This window comes from Rhipicephalus sanguineus, chromosome 4, assembly GCF_013339695.2.
Source record: "Rhipicephalus sanguineus isolate Rsan-2018 chromosome 4, BIME_Rsan_1.4, whole genome shotgun sequence".
Lineage (NCBI taxonomy): Eukaryota > Metazoa > Arthropoda > Arachnida > Ixodida > Ixodidae > Rhipicephalus > Rhipicephalus sanguineus.
In genome coordinates this window covers 31,676,582-31,692,317 of record NC_051179.1, presented here as the reverse complement: position 1 = coordinate 31,692,317, position 15,736 = coordinate 31,676,582, and the positions used below count along the sequence as shown (strand labels likewise).

The 15,736-nt window shown below is 47.0% G+C and overlaps 1 protein-coding gene across 1 annotated transcript in view; it reads right to left on the bottom strand.

The window, feature by feature from the left end:
• LOC119391122 (calmodulin-binding transcription activator 2) overlaps positions 1-15,736 on the bottom strand; it is a 509,376-nt gene that overhangs the window by 147,340 nt on the left and 346,300 nt on the right. Inside the window, exon 3 of the mRNA XM_037658797.2 lies at positions 13,425-13,522. Coding sequence (XP_037514725.1) covers positions 13,425-13,522 — 98 coding nt within the window. The remainder of the gene's footprint in view (positions 1-13,424; positions 13,523-15,736) is intronic.

The window sequence follows — 15,736 nt, the reverse complement described above, 5'->3', positions numbered from 1 at the left end:
GATGTCATCTACTTTTTCGTGATCCTATTTTATCGATTGATATTTATAAAACTCGACACGCTGTAGAAATCGCAGGCGTCCCAAGCAGCCGGGGCAGAAACCTTCAATATGGCGCGGCCAGCCATATTTATTTCTTGGCTCACCAAGCATGTTTTCATGGTGAGTGAAACAGCCTTAACTGCTATTATAAATGCGTATTATAACCGGTCTTTAGCCTTATTTCTAGTAAAGGGGAAAAACGATGTGTAAGGTGGACGACTGTGTTGTTAGCCTGCTACCCATTCATAGATTAAGGGGAAGTGTAAAAGAATGGTGAAGATAGATTTGTATACTACAACATATATAATTACATATCTTAGCCCTGTTCAATACACGGTATTTGCACTATAAATGAACTACGCGCAGATGTAACGCAGTCACGTACACGCTCGCAAATTTCGCACATTCGCCTTCAGAATGGCTTACGTTTTGTAAATGAGCGTCTAAGCCAGGTTCCCACAAAAATTTCAGCGGGGCTTTTATAACGCTTTGGGCACGGCCAACGTGCCTCTATGCGCCCGAAAGCTTCTCCGCGTAAAATGGACGGCAGATCATATATCCTACCCCGAACATGAGCGGACTTCGCTAAGCCTGACATTGAAGTGACCCGAAGAGTATACTCTTCGGGTCACTTCAATGTCAGGCTTAGCGCTTTTCCGTCACGGGCAGCAAGGCAAAGCGCTTACTACCAGTCAGGGTTTCGCATCGTCCTTCAAAGACTCAGAAACCAAGTTACCAATTTGTGACGAGAGATAGCTGGGTTTTCGGCCTTGAGTGCGACAGTTACGATGTCTCCGTAAAGCAGGGAATTTCCCCTCCACTCATAACCGTAACCATAGTAACGCCTTTCTAGCCTCAGCGGTAATCGGCCACAAGGTCACGCTGGCAAACTAGAAGCGGATGAATGTCGACTCACATCGCGCGAGCGGGGACACATTTCGCTATACTTCGCCCCTCATTTTTTCCGGGACACTTATTTCTCTCCCTTTCGTCGCCGACACTGAGCTCGATTTGAAAGTACGTTATTCGCCGGGAAGCGAGTATGTCCCCCACGGGCGCTCTATGCGCGCTCAACTGATTCTCTGTTGCCACATGGTGTGCTGCGAGCGGAGCCAGACAGAATAAAAAAAAAAAAAAAGAGAGAATGCGATGTTTTCCGAAACATTACTCTCGTGTTAAATTACGAGAGACAGAAGAGAAAAAAAGTGTCGCTGCAAACAAAATCACGACGCAAAAGGCAAAAGGAAGTCGACAGAGTAGAGAAGGATCGCGACAACGAAAAAAAGATTAAGTACTTGGCCTACGCTCAGTGCACTTTTCACGAAAGAGATTCCCCCATTCGCTTTCTATCGTGCACGGGCGCAAGGTACTTCGCCGAGCGGGCATAGTCGAGAAGTTGGTCATGACGTATAGGAGAAATGAAGCAACGATAAAAAACAATGTAACGAAACAAAGAAAAGTATAAAAGAGAGAAGACAAGTAGTGAAGGACGTATAGCGCGTCGCGAAATGACCCGAAGGCAGAAAAGAGGGGGGGTATTCCATCCAGAGGAACGTATAGAGACGAGCTCGTTTCCTTCGTCCCGCGCAGTTGAAATCCTTCGCGACTCCCGAGACAAGCGCGTTTATGGAACGACGTCCCGGGGTCCTGACAGAGTGCGCGAAGGCCTGTCACATATCAAACTCGAAAAGCGGGCCCGCACAGCCGTGTTCGCGTTCCTCCTATCTATTCAAGGCACCCAATAGTTGGCGAGGAACTGAAAACAAAAGAAATCTACAGAAGAGAGGTTTCGTAGCTTTGAAAGAGAAGAAGAGACTATAAAAAGAAGCCTACCATCTCTACTTCTATTTTTTTTTTCTTGGGAGTCGTGATCATCCCAGCCATATGAAACGGCCTATGTATGTCCGACCGTCCCATTACGCAAGGCCATTTCTTACCTCGAGCGATATAACGCCGGAACGACTTGCCTGGGGAGGACACGTCGCAATGTGAACTCACCTGCACTTCAAGAACATGCGTGAGCTTTTATTTTTCTTTTTCCAACACCAGCGCGTTTGTTCAGTTATATTTCTTATTTGCTACGTGGCACTGACCTGAGGCAGCTCTGTAGCTATAACAACTACAATATGTTCGAACTGACATTGAATTATTTACGTCTGTGATTCATTTCTAAGCACAGGACCGGGTTGATTGGCAAAACATGGGAGATGCCTTTGCCCTGCAGTGGGCGTAGTCACGTTGATGACGACCACGATGATGACTTATTTATAGCTTTCTTTTTCTTTCTGTTGTATACGGCACCAGCATACTTCAATTGCATGCAAAGTCACTGTATCCACTGCGTAGTAGAACCACGTGACATTCCCTTTTATACAATACACTAAAATGAGAGACAAAGAGAGAAAGAGAATGGATGGAGGCTCCGGATCCTAGATTCTCGTTTGCTAAGGTGCACAGGAATTGAGAAACTAAGGGTTACAAAGAGAAGGGGAAAAAAAAACAGACGGGACTCCCCATTACAGGCGTTTACACAGACCAATGTCGGTAGACGCTCAGTAACAATTGAACGGCCTTCTGACGCAATATTAAAGAGCGGTTAAACCGCTAATTCCCGTTACGTGACGCCATACTTTTACTAAACTGTTATTGATCGGCTTTTCTCTTCTTATTCTTTTTTTCGTTGTCACGTCTTTCACGCCACGCATTACCGATTTGGGAAATTTCTAGCTACGTTCTTTGCAGTGATTCATTCATTCCCTTCTTTGTGGTTGCGTTGTTTTCTTCTATACATTCTACCGTTTCGCAATCAGTCCTGCCTAAGGCCGCTTACCGAAAAGCCTTGAGCGCAGCCCCGAAATAAATAATTAAGAAACGTGAGTGAGTGAGCGGTGGGCGTCGAGGACGTGACGGTGAACACTATAGAATCCCGAGGTACGAGACAATTGGACAAAAACAAATATTAGTGGAATCAAAAAGAAGAAAAGAACACGAAGAACGATAAGCCCGCGAGGGCTATCTGGAATCGATGGACCTGTACAGAAAGGCACAGGGTTGAGAATCTGGATATAGAAGCTCATTACCGTCGCCCGAGGAAGCAGCCTTCTTGGATGGGCGGGCGAGAAGATTGGAAAGAAAGCAGAGAGTTTGCACCATTCACATCGAGCCCGAACAGCGCAGCAACGCCCTCCTTGGGCTCCTCTTAACAACTCCCAGCCCTTTTTCTTACTTGCTTGGTGAGCCCCCTCCCCACCACCCCCTCCTCTTATTCTTAGCGGCCCTGTCGCTATTTTTCTTCGCCAGTAAAGTTATCGCCTTCCGGTCATTGCTTTAACCAGCGGTCCCTGGTCGGGCCGCATTGATCTAACGCGCCGAGATAAGGCATAAATAAAAAGGCGGTGGGAAGCGAGCTGCTTCGTATTCTCCTGGCCAGCCGCGCACCCTTGATTGAGACGCCGTGCTGCGCGACCTAATGCCTGCGGTGCTCCCCCCCCCCCCCCCCCCCCGTTTTGCAGAAAGGAGGCACGGGGCGAGGATGTATTTCATTAGTTGGAAGGTTGTGGGGGTCGTGACACGCAATAATTTGGCTCTTTCTCCGGCATGGCGTTAAGAAATAAAAGGACGATACGAAAACAAACAAACAAACAAACAAACAAATGAGAAAAGAACATATGTTATCTGATTGTTTATGCTGTAGAATTATTATCGGTGTTATTTGATATGTAAACACATACAGCGAGGACACACAGAATATAGGGAGGGAGCAGGCTGACAACTGCCACATATAGGGGCACAATGCGTGCCTGACATTTCGGGAGGAGGGAACAGATACAGGAAAGCATGATAAAAGGAAAGAGAGAGGAAAGGAAACAGGAAATAATAAAAATTAGAAATAGGGAATAGCAGCAGCTACAGTCGCGCGTGCTTCGATCATGCCGGCTAACGAAGCAGGCCTGATTGCGCGTCAATAAACGTTGGAAAGCAGCAAGCCGATGGGATGGAACGCGAAATGCCGCGAGTCAGAACGGAGATTATATTTATTCTGCTGGAAGCTCAGAACGTTTACAGCCTTGGTACGCATCTTCACGTTTGCATGCCACTAACGCTTTCGCGCTCTCTCTGTTTTGATTATTCTTAGAATTGAGCTCAATAAGCCGGACGTGTATCTCGTTAACCTTTTGTTTCCTTTCTCTCAATCCCTAAAAGTTGCATGCGTGAAGTGGCTTCGCTGCATTACAAACTTGACGCACGTATATGTAAGCGGTCCACGAAAACTAACACAGCGATAGTGGCGACGATCCCTTATCTTTACCCGACTTGCGAGCTCATGGGAACATCGCAAAAACGCATTCGCCACAAAACCATCAAAAGTTCAGTTATCGGACCCGGGCACAAGAGAATTTTAATTTATTTTAACACGATAGCGTTAGGGAGCTCGTTTAGCAGCAATTGCGGTGTCGGTGCCGGCGTCAGCGTCTTTGGTTGTGAGCGAAAAATAAGCGTTGTCCGTGAGCGAAAATTCGACATAGATGCAAATAAAGAAAACAAATATCTTCGATTCTACTGGGAATTCAACCCAGGACGTCTGCGTGACAAGGAGGTGTTCTGCCACAGAGCCACGCCCGTGCTTGAAATTGTTTAGGAAAAAACACTATATGACTGTCATGCAGTGCGAGGGCTGCCCTTAGCGCATATAATATTGCGTGGCAAAAGCTTATAATCGCACCAGGAGTCAAAACAAGTGAATTCCACTAGTGAGTGGTTTAAAGGCTCAACCCATCACAAAGCGCTCAGACATATGTGATCATCAGAATGAGCAAAATTAATTGAGCAGATGCGTAGGTTCGCGTGTTGCCTTACGGACGCGTAGTGGATACTTCGCAAATTTGCCAAATGAAGAATTATAGCGTAGTGGGCGCTTCGCAACTGTACTTGCCGTAGGCCATTCTTGGATAGTTCCAACAGCCAACGTAACTCGCACAGACGCTCCTTTCCTCACGGCACGGTTGAAGTGTCCAACGAGAAACGAAGGCAGGCTGGCGATTGAGAAGGCGATGCGAACAGGACCCGATTACGCCATCGCGTTCCACTCTTCAAGGCGAAGATCAAGCATCCTCCAAATTCTTAACTCATTCGTCAAGCGCGCTTGGCGTGTGATCGCCCGCGCTATGCTGCACCGTTATGAGATGTACCGGGGAGGGCTCGGATGAGGCGACGACGTAATAACAGACATTCTCGCTATACAAAATGACTTCTATATTGAACGAAGCATGGGAGAAAAACAAAATAACGGTGAGGTTCACGCCAGGAAGAAACCCGCGGAGAGAGAAAGAGAAAGAGAGAGAGAGAGAACGGGCTAAAAAAGGGAGACCGGGTAACGGAAATGTGTAGTTTCGAGATAAATGCGCGCCCCTGCTGAGCTGACACAAAACTGAGAACTTAGCTCGGACGAAGTAGTAAGAAAGAAAGAAAAAAAGATACAAGCATAGAAATGGGGTCAAACGGTATCGGACATCGACTGAGGGTTCTATATAGGTAACGACGGAAACAAAGGGAGCCGGGTCAAGTATATAACATAATCGGCACAAGTGTGCGCGCGAGAAACAAAAGGGGAACACTAATGACCGTGCACGGTGTTCCTCGGCAGGGTGCCGTTCCATCGTTCCCGACGTCAGTCGCACTGAAGCGGCGGTGGCGGGGGTTCGTTACAGCGCTAACGAGAAACCGATCACCCTGCCAGCGTCGAGTGAGCGATACTTTGATTAACGTCCAAACTCGCACGAGCCGCGGAGACGTACCACTACAACTGCTGGGCCGCTAGCAGTATACGTTTACGTTCTTTCTTTTCATTGAGCGTTTTTCTACGGTTCACCGCGTTTTCAGACCGAATCCCTTTTCAATGTGCGACCGTCATTCAACGCTAATGCCGCCTTTTAAGCTTTTCTCTGTTTTCGTTTCTGTGAACTTAGACCGTGCTTTGCGCGAAGAGACTTTGAGTACAAAAAGAGTACTTTCGGATAAGTTTCAATTAAATTTTCTGAGAACCCAAGCTCGCTGCGCCTGCAGCCACTTGCTGTTGTGTAGGAAGTTGTGGGTTAGATTACAGACAACGGGTGTCGCCTTCTCGTGGGAGCGTACTGCAAAAAAATAAAATAAAAACTATAAAACAAAATAAAAATGAAATGCTGCATCATCTTAATCTGGATGTTAGGTAACCCCAGGTCGCCAAAGTTAATTCCGTGTTTTGGACTACGGCGCATCTCAGATAGCCCCAGGGCTGCTTTGACGTCACGACGTCACGTCGTTTCAAAACGTCACCAGATGACGTCACAAAATGTTGATGACTTTTTACGTCATTGATGACGTCATGTGACACTGAGGTAATGGGACTTTTGGCACGCCAACGGACACAAATTTAATTTACTTGAACATCACGTGACTTTTGACCGACATTTCAAAGTTTTTTTTCATCATTCATATTGACGACGCCGCCGCCGACAAGGTCTCGAGAAGTATCGTCAGCGCTCGCCAAATCTCGCGAGGCCTCGTGACTCACGATAAACAAGCCATTCATTCACCGTACCATGGGTTCCTCGGGATGCAGGCGAGGCTGTCTGCTCCCTTTTCTAAGTACAAAGCGGTGCTTGTGTGCTGCTACGTCACATTAACATCCTTCTATAGGTTATGCAATGGCGCGAGTAGTTGCACAACAAAGGCTTCCTTTGAAAACGAACGCTGGTAATAATATGACTGACGCTGTTTTACGTCATATAGATGTGCCTGTACAAAGACGCACCAGGCCAAATCATCAGTGTAAGCTTACGGGAAACAGGTCTCACTGCGAATGCTACAGTCATGGCGCAGTTATAGTTTAAAAAAAAATTATCTTGGATGTCATAAAACCAAAGTGAAGCACTGAATTCGAGGCAATGTGCGTATGGCTTTGTGAGAATACAGCTTTTATACCTTAACGTCCACAGAAGTAACACCGATGGGCGTACACCATCGCTCTCAAAAACCCCACACGGTCGTAAGGCTGCAGACTTTCATTAATCGCAAAAAAGGCACAGTCGTCTGGTCGTTTGCAAATACAGTTCCTATCATCAACATAGAGAGGGGGAAAAGAACGTATTGTTAAACTCAAACAATAGACACCTAAATAAATAAATAAATAAATAAATAAATAAATAAATAAATAGCAACTCGCAAATTAATTTGGCGATATTCCAGTTAAGATATATAGAACTAACGCTCAACGGCGTAATAATTCACCACGAAGAATCCGGGCTCATGTCGTTGTCGCCGCTAACGCTACGCTACGCTCATGCTAACGCCGTGTGCCAGATCATCTGTAGAAAAGAAACCACAACCACTGCGATTCAACGTAAATAATGCCGGAGAGGCGGCTCCCCACCGCCTCGCATCAAAAACAAAACGTACGCACTGTTCAAACAAGCGAAAAACGCCTTATCCTTATTGCCAATAAAGAAGATGACGCCCGAAAAACTAAAGAGGAAACTGCGTAAAAAAATCATTCGTACTTCCGCGTAAGGCTAACTGCTTCCGCGCACTCGAGCAGCGAGCAGCGTGCGTAGACCCGTGACATATTATTTAAGCGTTACGCTCCAGCATCTGCCGGGCGTCGTCCTCTAACGCTCTAGCTGTAACGCTTATAACGCGGCCGCGCAATTAAAAAAAACCGAGCGCAGTAAAAGAGAAGAGCAAGAAATGGAGGAGGGATACAGACGCGCCTCCATACGCGCACTGTCTCGCGCAGATTACGCGGCGTTTTCACGACGCGAGGACGCTGCCTTTGATATCCTGTCACCGCCACAAGGAGCTGCTCCTACGGCGCGGAAGATGTGCGACGGAAGAATGAAAAGGACACGCGCTAGAAAGGAGGCGGAATACAGGGGTGAACACGGCGAGCGCACGTGCGTGCAGAACATGAAAAAGCTTGAAAGGAAAGCAGCAACGCGGTATCCAGAGAAGGAACACGAGAGGGTGTCGTTATTACAAAAAATGCGGACTAGGCGCATTCATTTTTCTTCGTGTCACGCCACTCCCCCCCCCCCCCCCATTCCTCACTTCTTTTACCTCGGCGCCTTATTCTTCTTAGGCCAGACTTGTTGCTTTGCCCTGTATGGAGTTAACGAAAGATACCGACACGAAGAAGCGTAAGATGACATACGGAAGGACAGAGGTTCCCCGAAAAAGAAGGATCGCTCTCGCAGAAGTGACACGTGCCATCAACGCAGAACAAAATGAAGTAAGGGGAGAGGGTTAATAGCGGGGAAGGGGAGAGGGAGAAAGCTTCGGAGGGCGTCGAAACCGGCGAAGAAAGCCCATTACTTAGAAACAAGCAATGGTCGCTGCCGGCGAAGACGCAGGCGCAACGCTACACCCGTCGCTCCGCATCTCTCTCGGCGAGGCCTTGCTGGACGGTTGCTCGGTGGGTCGATCGCTGTGGGGCCTCATAGAGTGTCACCGCAGCTGTTTCCAGATAACCGATGGAAGAGACGGCCTTGCACCGGCCTCCGTCGTCACTCTCGGAAATAAGAAGAGCGGTCTGTGTGCCGTGCCATGGGGGTCGACCGGTTACGCGCGCAGCGCGACGAAAAGTGGAGCTCCACGAGAGAGCCCGGCCGCGAAGATCCCGAGGAGAAACAGGAAAGAGAAGAAGAAGAAGAAAGAAGAGGAGGATGAGGATGTTGATGAGACAGATACATCCGAGACGGAAAAGCATGAGGAAGAAAGCGATCCACTCAGATGACTGAGAACGAATGGTGCGGATGGTGGTGGTCGTGGTGGTGGTGTTGCAGCAGGCGACGTTAGGCTGGCATACATCCGCCTGAGCATCTGTTGATTACAGAAGGATTGAAAGACGAGCTAGTTGGTATAGGTTCACACTGGAATAATAGCAGCACAAACTAAAGGGACACAGAAGGGGAACAATTTGTCCGGGTTTACATTTGTCCGCCCATTGCAAAAAGTGTGGTTGCGTACCTGAATTTTCGCGCACGTCTGTTTTATACGCCCATCGTGACACAAAAACTATAGGGAGATTGCGGAAGCCTTTTTAATAAAAGAGGATATGGATAGTTGTTTCAGCTCACCTTCTATATCGCTTTTGGATTGTGATATCTCGTTTCTGAACGACACTTGATTATGATGGGACCTTCCCTCCTGTATTTCTTTTTCCCTTTGTGTTTTTCTGGTATATATTATCCTCTGTGAATAAATCCAAGTTTCAGTACTGCGCTTGTTTGTGTTCCCCTTCTGTGTCCCGTTAGTTTGCGTATATATATATATATATATATATATATATATATATATATATATATATATATATATATATATATAGAAGAGAGAGAGAGAGAGAGAGCTTTGTGAACATTGTCTAAGACGTTAGTGTTGGCCTTTTTCTGCGCGTTCCGAGGCAAGACTACACGATGGGCATGGTGGCAACATCGCCGCAGCATTTGTCAAACAAAAAGCGGGGAAATAAGAGAAGCGCGAGAGGTCAGACGGTCGACGATGGAATACAACGTAACCAGAGAGATCGAAGGGGCTCCCGTCCGGAGCAGTCCGCTCATTAGAAGCTCCAGACCGACCATCCAATTCAATAATAATAACTGTTGGGGTTTAGCGTCCCAAAACCACGATATGATTGAGCACGCCGTATAGTGGAGGGCTCCGAAAATTTCGGCCACCTGGGGTTCTTTAACATGCACCTAAATCTAAGTACACGGGCCTCAAACATTTTCGCCTCCATTGAAGATACAATACAAGCAAGCGGTAAACGCGAGCACTTAAAGACGACTTTTTTACTGCGAACGTGAGCGCTACGAAAAAAAAAGGGAATTCTGCTGCAGGAAGGAGGCGGAAGTTACGCGGAAGAAACAGGAAAAAAGTACGACGACTGCAGGAGAGAGAGAGAGAGAGAGAGAAAGAAAGAAAGAAAGAAAGAAAGAAAGAAAGAAAGAAAGAAAGAAAGAAAGAAAGAAAGAAAGAAAGAAGAAAGGACAGACAGACAGACAGACAGACAGACAGACAGACAGACAGACAGACAGACAGATAGATAGATAGATAGATAGATAGATAGATAGATAGATAGATAGATAGATAGATAGATAGATAGATAGATAGATAGATAGATAGATAGATAGATAGATAGATAGATAGATAGATAGATAGATAGATAGATAGATAGATAGATAGATAGATAGATAATTCTATTGAGGTCTTCATTCGACAGTTCCACTCCACGACTGTTTATTCCGCAGAGAGGCGCCAGAATTCGCTTTACCCCTTAAAAAAGAAAGGACGACGAAGTGGAAGAAAAAAAAAAGGAAAAATAAAACACCTCTCGAGGCACACACACGTGCAGCCCCGTTATATATACGAGCCAGAGTAAATCTACATGCAGAAACGGACGCGTACAAGTGCGGCAGGCTCGGAGAGCAACTTGACGAAGTTACGGCTGCCAACACGCCAGAGCTTCCTCGATCGTGCGGGAGAAGTCATGACAGCTACCAGTCACCGAAGACCGGAGGAAGGATCGCTCGATCCTCCGATGCACTGAAAGCCGTATAGGAACGACGGGCAAGAAGTGCAGATACGAGGAACCTTCCATTTTTTCTCTTTTTTTTTCTTTATCTCCTTTTTCGTTTTGACGGTAAGAGCTCTCTTCTAGCCGTCCTGTTGACGTGCGGCCTAAGTGGCTCTCGCAGAGAGACCGCCGCCCGTGGTCACTCGGTATTCCCTTCTCGGCAATTGCCGCGACGAGTGGAATGAAGAGAGGGAATCGAGACGGGTGGCCCGCTTCTATAAGGTCTTACGATCCGTGTCTTGGAAATGGAACGGGACGGCCGCGATCGTGCTCAAGAAGCGGACCTGCGCACAAAGACGCGGCTCCCGGGACGTGTTCGATGTCGTTCCGGTGCGACGGCAGGGTCGAGTCGTCTTCGTCGGCGACGATTCTCGACGACCCAACGACCTTAGTGCGCGCACCGCGCGCACGTCAGCGTGAATGGTGATGTCTCTCCGAGGCGGCGATGGAATAAGGTTCGGAAAAAAAAAAAAAAAAAAAACACGGAGATAGAGAACGGAAAACCTGAAAAGGAGCAAGTCGGTTAAACGTGATCAAATTTCTATCGTGTCCTGTACGTTTCGCAACTTTGCGCTAAGAAAGTTGATCAGATAGAGGAAGTCCTGCGGCGATACCTCATGAGGACTGTTTCGCGTGCGCGTCTTCCCAGATAGAGAATGAAACAGTTCGGGTATCGCAAACTCAGAAGAAAAGTGTGAATGTTTGAGCACATGGAAACAATCACTGTTGACTATAGCAAATGATGATACTTGTTGCCAATACTACAGTCGTTGTTGTAAGTTTCTTGCTCGTAAGAACTGCGACTAGGCATCTGTAGCCCTCTGCTGCCGCGGCTTGTAAGCGTTCTTTTTCTATCTTTCTTCAAGTACTCCCATATATCTACCGTCTCTATAAACTATAAAGAGTTTTTCGCTGCTAGGTGGAATCGAACCTACGTTATTTATATTCAGACAATCGTGTCGCCGTTTGCTGCCGTCGCGGCGGCGGCGGCGCTGTAAATAGCGCAATAATAACGGCGTTTTACGTACGAAAACCACGATATGATTATGAGGGACGTCGTAGTGGAAGGCGCCGGAAATTTTGACCATCTGGGGTTCTTTAACCAGCACCTAAATCTAAACATACGAGTCTCTAGCATTTCGCTTCCAATGATTTGCGACCGCCGGCAGGCGGTATTGAATCCGTGACTTTCAGGTCAGTAGCTGAACGCCATAACCACAGTACCACAGCTAGTTTCACAGAAACAAGCAGTTATTAGATGATAGCAGTAATAATAAAGGTTAGAAAAACGACGACGAGGATGGTAGGACAAAGATGGCAGTGACGCCATTACGATAACTACGTAACGATAACAAAGGCAGCAATTCGAAGACAGCATAACGATTATTATGTTACGAGAGATTTTCGTTTTTGCTCAGTTTATGTTGTGTGTACGGCGAAAGAAACATGAGGATGATAAAGAAGATGCTCACTACCAACAACTCCCTTCTCCGCCAAAGAGAGAGAGAGTGAGAGAAGGTTCAAGGGAGGCCGAGAGAAAGAAAAATACGCACGCCACTACGAATACAAGCTGCATAAAAAAATTAACCCATCGACTTGTTTAGCTGTCCCTGTGGCGGCCTGATAGATTGACTCTCATGCACGGTCAGCCATTGAAAAGCCACACTCGTGTGGACGCGAGAGCACGACTGAGGAAGAAAGGAATTAGCGGATACGAGTGCCAATGCGGAAGTAAATGTTCGTTGCGAAAAAGAAGCACCGGAAGTGTGTACAGCCATATCTTTCCGTTGGCACGCACGCACGCATGCACGCACGCACGCACACGCGCACGCACACACACGCACACACACACACACACACACACACACACACACACACACACACACACACACACACACACACACACACACACACACACACACACACACACACACACACACACACACACACACTTCAGATACTTTCTCCCTTGTTTCTATCGACGTTCGCGGCATCGAGTGGGCCGCGTTCATAAATAACTGCCGCGAAGACTCTTAACGCGCTCATCCATCCCGCGCTTGTTCGATCCTCTCCTTACAATCGCGGCGCGCTTCACCGCAGTGCGTTAGACATTTCCCCACGGTTAACGCACGGGAAAGCACGGTGCCCGCATTGCTGCGCTCAATAGATAGATCCAGTGAGGGTCATTACTTTTTTTTTCTACTACGACCACGTTTGCCGAAGAATCGCCAAAACGAGAGAGCCCGAGTCACTGATAGAAGAAGCCCTGCAGTCTCATTACGGGATCCTCAATTCCCGCCAGAAGTAGGGCTAGTGGCAAATAGAGAGAGAGATGATAGATCAAAGAACACACAGCGTTAGCAGACCAACCGACGACAGCGTGTACTGATAAGTGCGCCACATAGAGACAGGCCACGCGCGACCAAATTGGGAGCCGTGCTCATCATACGGCTGTCTGGGCCAGCAGTGACAACGCAGCGGGTTCGGGCTACGCACAGCTGGGGCAGCCGCCGTCGAGACAGCAGTGTAACGTCGCCAGTACGGTGACGTCGCGACAGCGCGCAAACGACGACCGATTGCCGATGGAGTAAATAGGTGAAGAAAAAACAACAAGAAAAAAGAAGATGCTTGGAGAAACGAGGCCGGTCTATATATAAGTACCGAAAATGGGGAATGGCGCGTAGGAGCCCGGGAACGCCGAGGCGACGACGCACGTCAGTTTCCCGGGAAGTACGGTGGAGAATGCGAAGGAAAGAAAAGGTTGGAGCGAGCGTACCTCATTTGTATTCCAGCGATGTCGCTGCGTCGGGAGATAATCCGCCTTAGGGATGGTCTCCAGGCTCTCGGGAAGCGCGGGACGGCTCTCATCCGCATCTGCAAACGAGACAGGGGAAAAGAGAAGAACCGTGTTAGAGCCGCCTGTTGACGGGCCAGCAGGAATGAGGTATACGCTGACTCGGGCGCGTTCAAGCTACACCACATTAGCGCCCAAAGGAGTCCGGCCGCGCCAACACCAGAGGGCTGCCGGCAATAGATAATGACAGCGGATGTTTATTAATGTCTACTTTATTAACGTTACTGTTAATAATTGTACACTTGTTTCACTGCAACGCGCCTATGCAATGCCCAGAAAGAACCTTTAGGGTACGTGAATTAAAAAAAAAAGGATACTACTAATTAAAATACGCGACAGTAACTAGAATTGAGACTCCTGTTTACACTGCTTATTGGTGAGTATCTTGCGTACGATAAACAGGCAACAGTAGAATGAACGACGGCCAATAAAGAACTCCGATTACTACAACGATGCAATACACACACGTAATTAAAAAAAAATGAAGATTACGATGCTTACACGTTGGAAAGCATAGCATTTGTCGTTTCTTTGATATCGTTTCGTTTCACACATACGAAGCTTCGTATTTAACATGTTGATGGACAAACTAGGCATTTATTTGTAAAGTGAATATTAAAAAAAACATGGGCAGGTAAGTTGCACCAGAGCCGGCTATGTCAATATCACAAATTCTTTAGTCAATTAAAGATATAAAAAATAATAAAAACGGCAATGCTCGGAAATGTCATACACACACACGAACGAGAGCGCACGAAGAACGGCCCCACCCCCGTCACAAATTCGCTATGGCACGAAACCTCCGGGATGGTCGATACACAGTGACTGTCGGTGACGAGTAGCGCGCATGAAGAGACGCCCAGACTCCACAGTTCGCAATTCGCGTGCAGTCTTTTTTTTCTGCTTCCATCTTAGGATACACCACGCGGCGCTAACGTCACGTAAGAATGCGAAGTCATCAGAAAGCTTCGCGGGGACTGAACGAAATGCGCAGAAATTAACATCTCAGAGGTTCATCTCTGAGGTCACATAAAAATAAGCGCGTGGTTTAGAACTGATCCGCCAGGTGTCGCAACGATCCGAGCTGCTCACAATTCCTCAACGAACATCTTGTCCTCGCCAGCCTTGAAGTTCGTTGAGTAATTGTAAGCAGTTGGGATCATTGCGGCACCGGGCGTGTGCCTAATTCCCACACGCATCTGGTTTCAATAAAGCTTTTCCCCTTCCCCCAACGAACTCAATCAATTAACTTTCATTAATTATACTGACAGTTATTTGGCTCTTATAATAAGTAAAGTTATGGTCCGATATAATACGTATCCAATATAACTGTTAACGTGAACCTGAACAGCAGATTTATATTCATTAGAATACTTTTTATGAATAACTCTTAAAACCGGAAGTAAGTGCCCAACCGGATATGTGTGGAAGGGAATCAATGATGTCACTTTGTGCACGTGCTACTAAAAACACTGAAGGTCACAGCGCGAGTTAGTTTCGAAAAGAGGGAGGGGGGAGGGGGGTTGGAATAGCATGAAAACGCGAGATTACTTCCCGCATAATATATATGCACGCTATAATTTTGCCTTGCGCTGATCACTTCTTCCTTGCTTGTCTACAACAAACGACCGAATAATTAGCTTATACGCGTCAAAGGTGTCGGACAATGCGTCGCAGGGCTCGCGATCGCGCGATGACTGACTCCAATATTTCTTTTCTATAGTAACAATACAGAAGAGGACATTCGCGCTAGTATTAACCGATCGAACAATGTAAGCAAAACAAAATACTGGCGCAGTAGACTGCGTTGAGCTAGCTATAAAGCGAAGGCGTTGCGAAGTTTCCCGTTGAATCGCCGTCAATGCCATGGTTAACGGGATATAAACACGTAGAATGCGGCTGGTGGATAACGCTCGAAACCACGGCAGCGTCGAGTTAGGTTATCATATAGCTCCTTTTGACTTCTTTTCAGACAGCTGACCGAGAGGCTATACTTGAAAAGCCTATATAACCTCCTTCGTCTACAGTAAGGACATACAATAAAGTCTCGCCAATCGACGAAAAGAAGAGCACACAACTATGAAATCTTAACTCAAGAGTGCTGACAGGGCAGACGTTGATCCTTTAAACCCGTTTTGTTAGATCTATTGTAGTCAGCATTGTGACGAGACCAAAAGGGGATCACAGAAACAATCGACAGCATAGCATTGATTTCACAGTCTTCTCGCTTACTA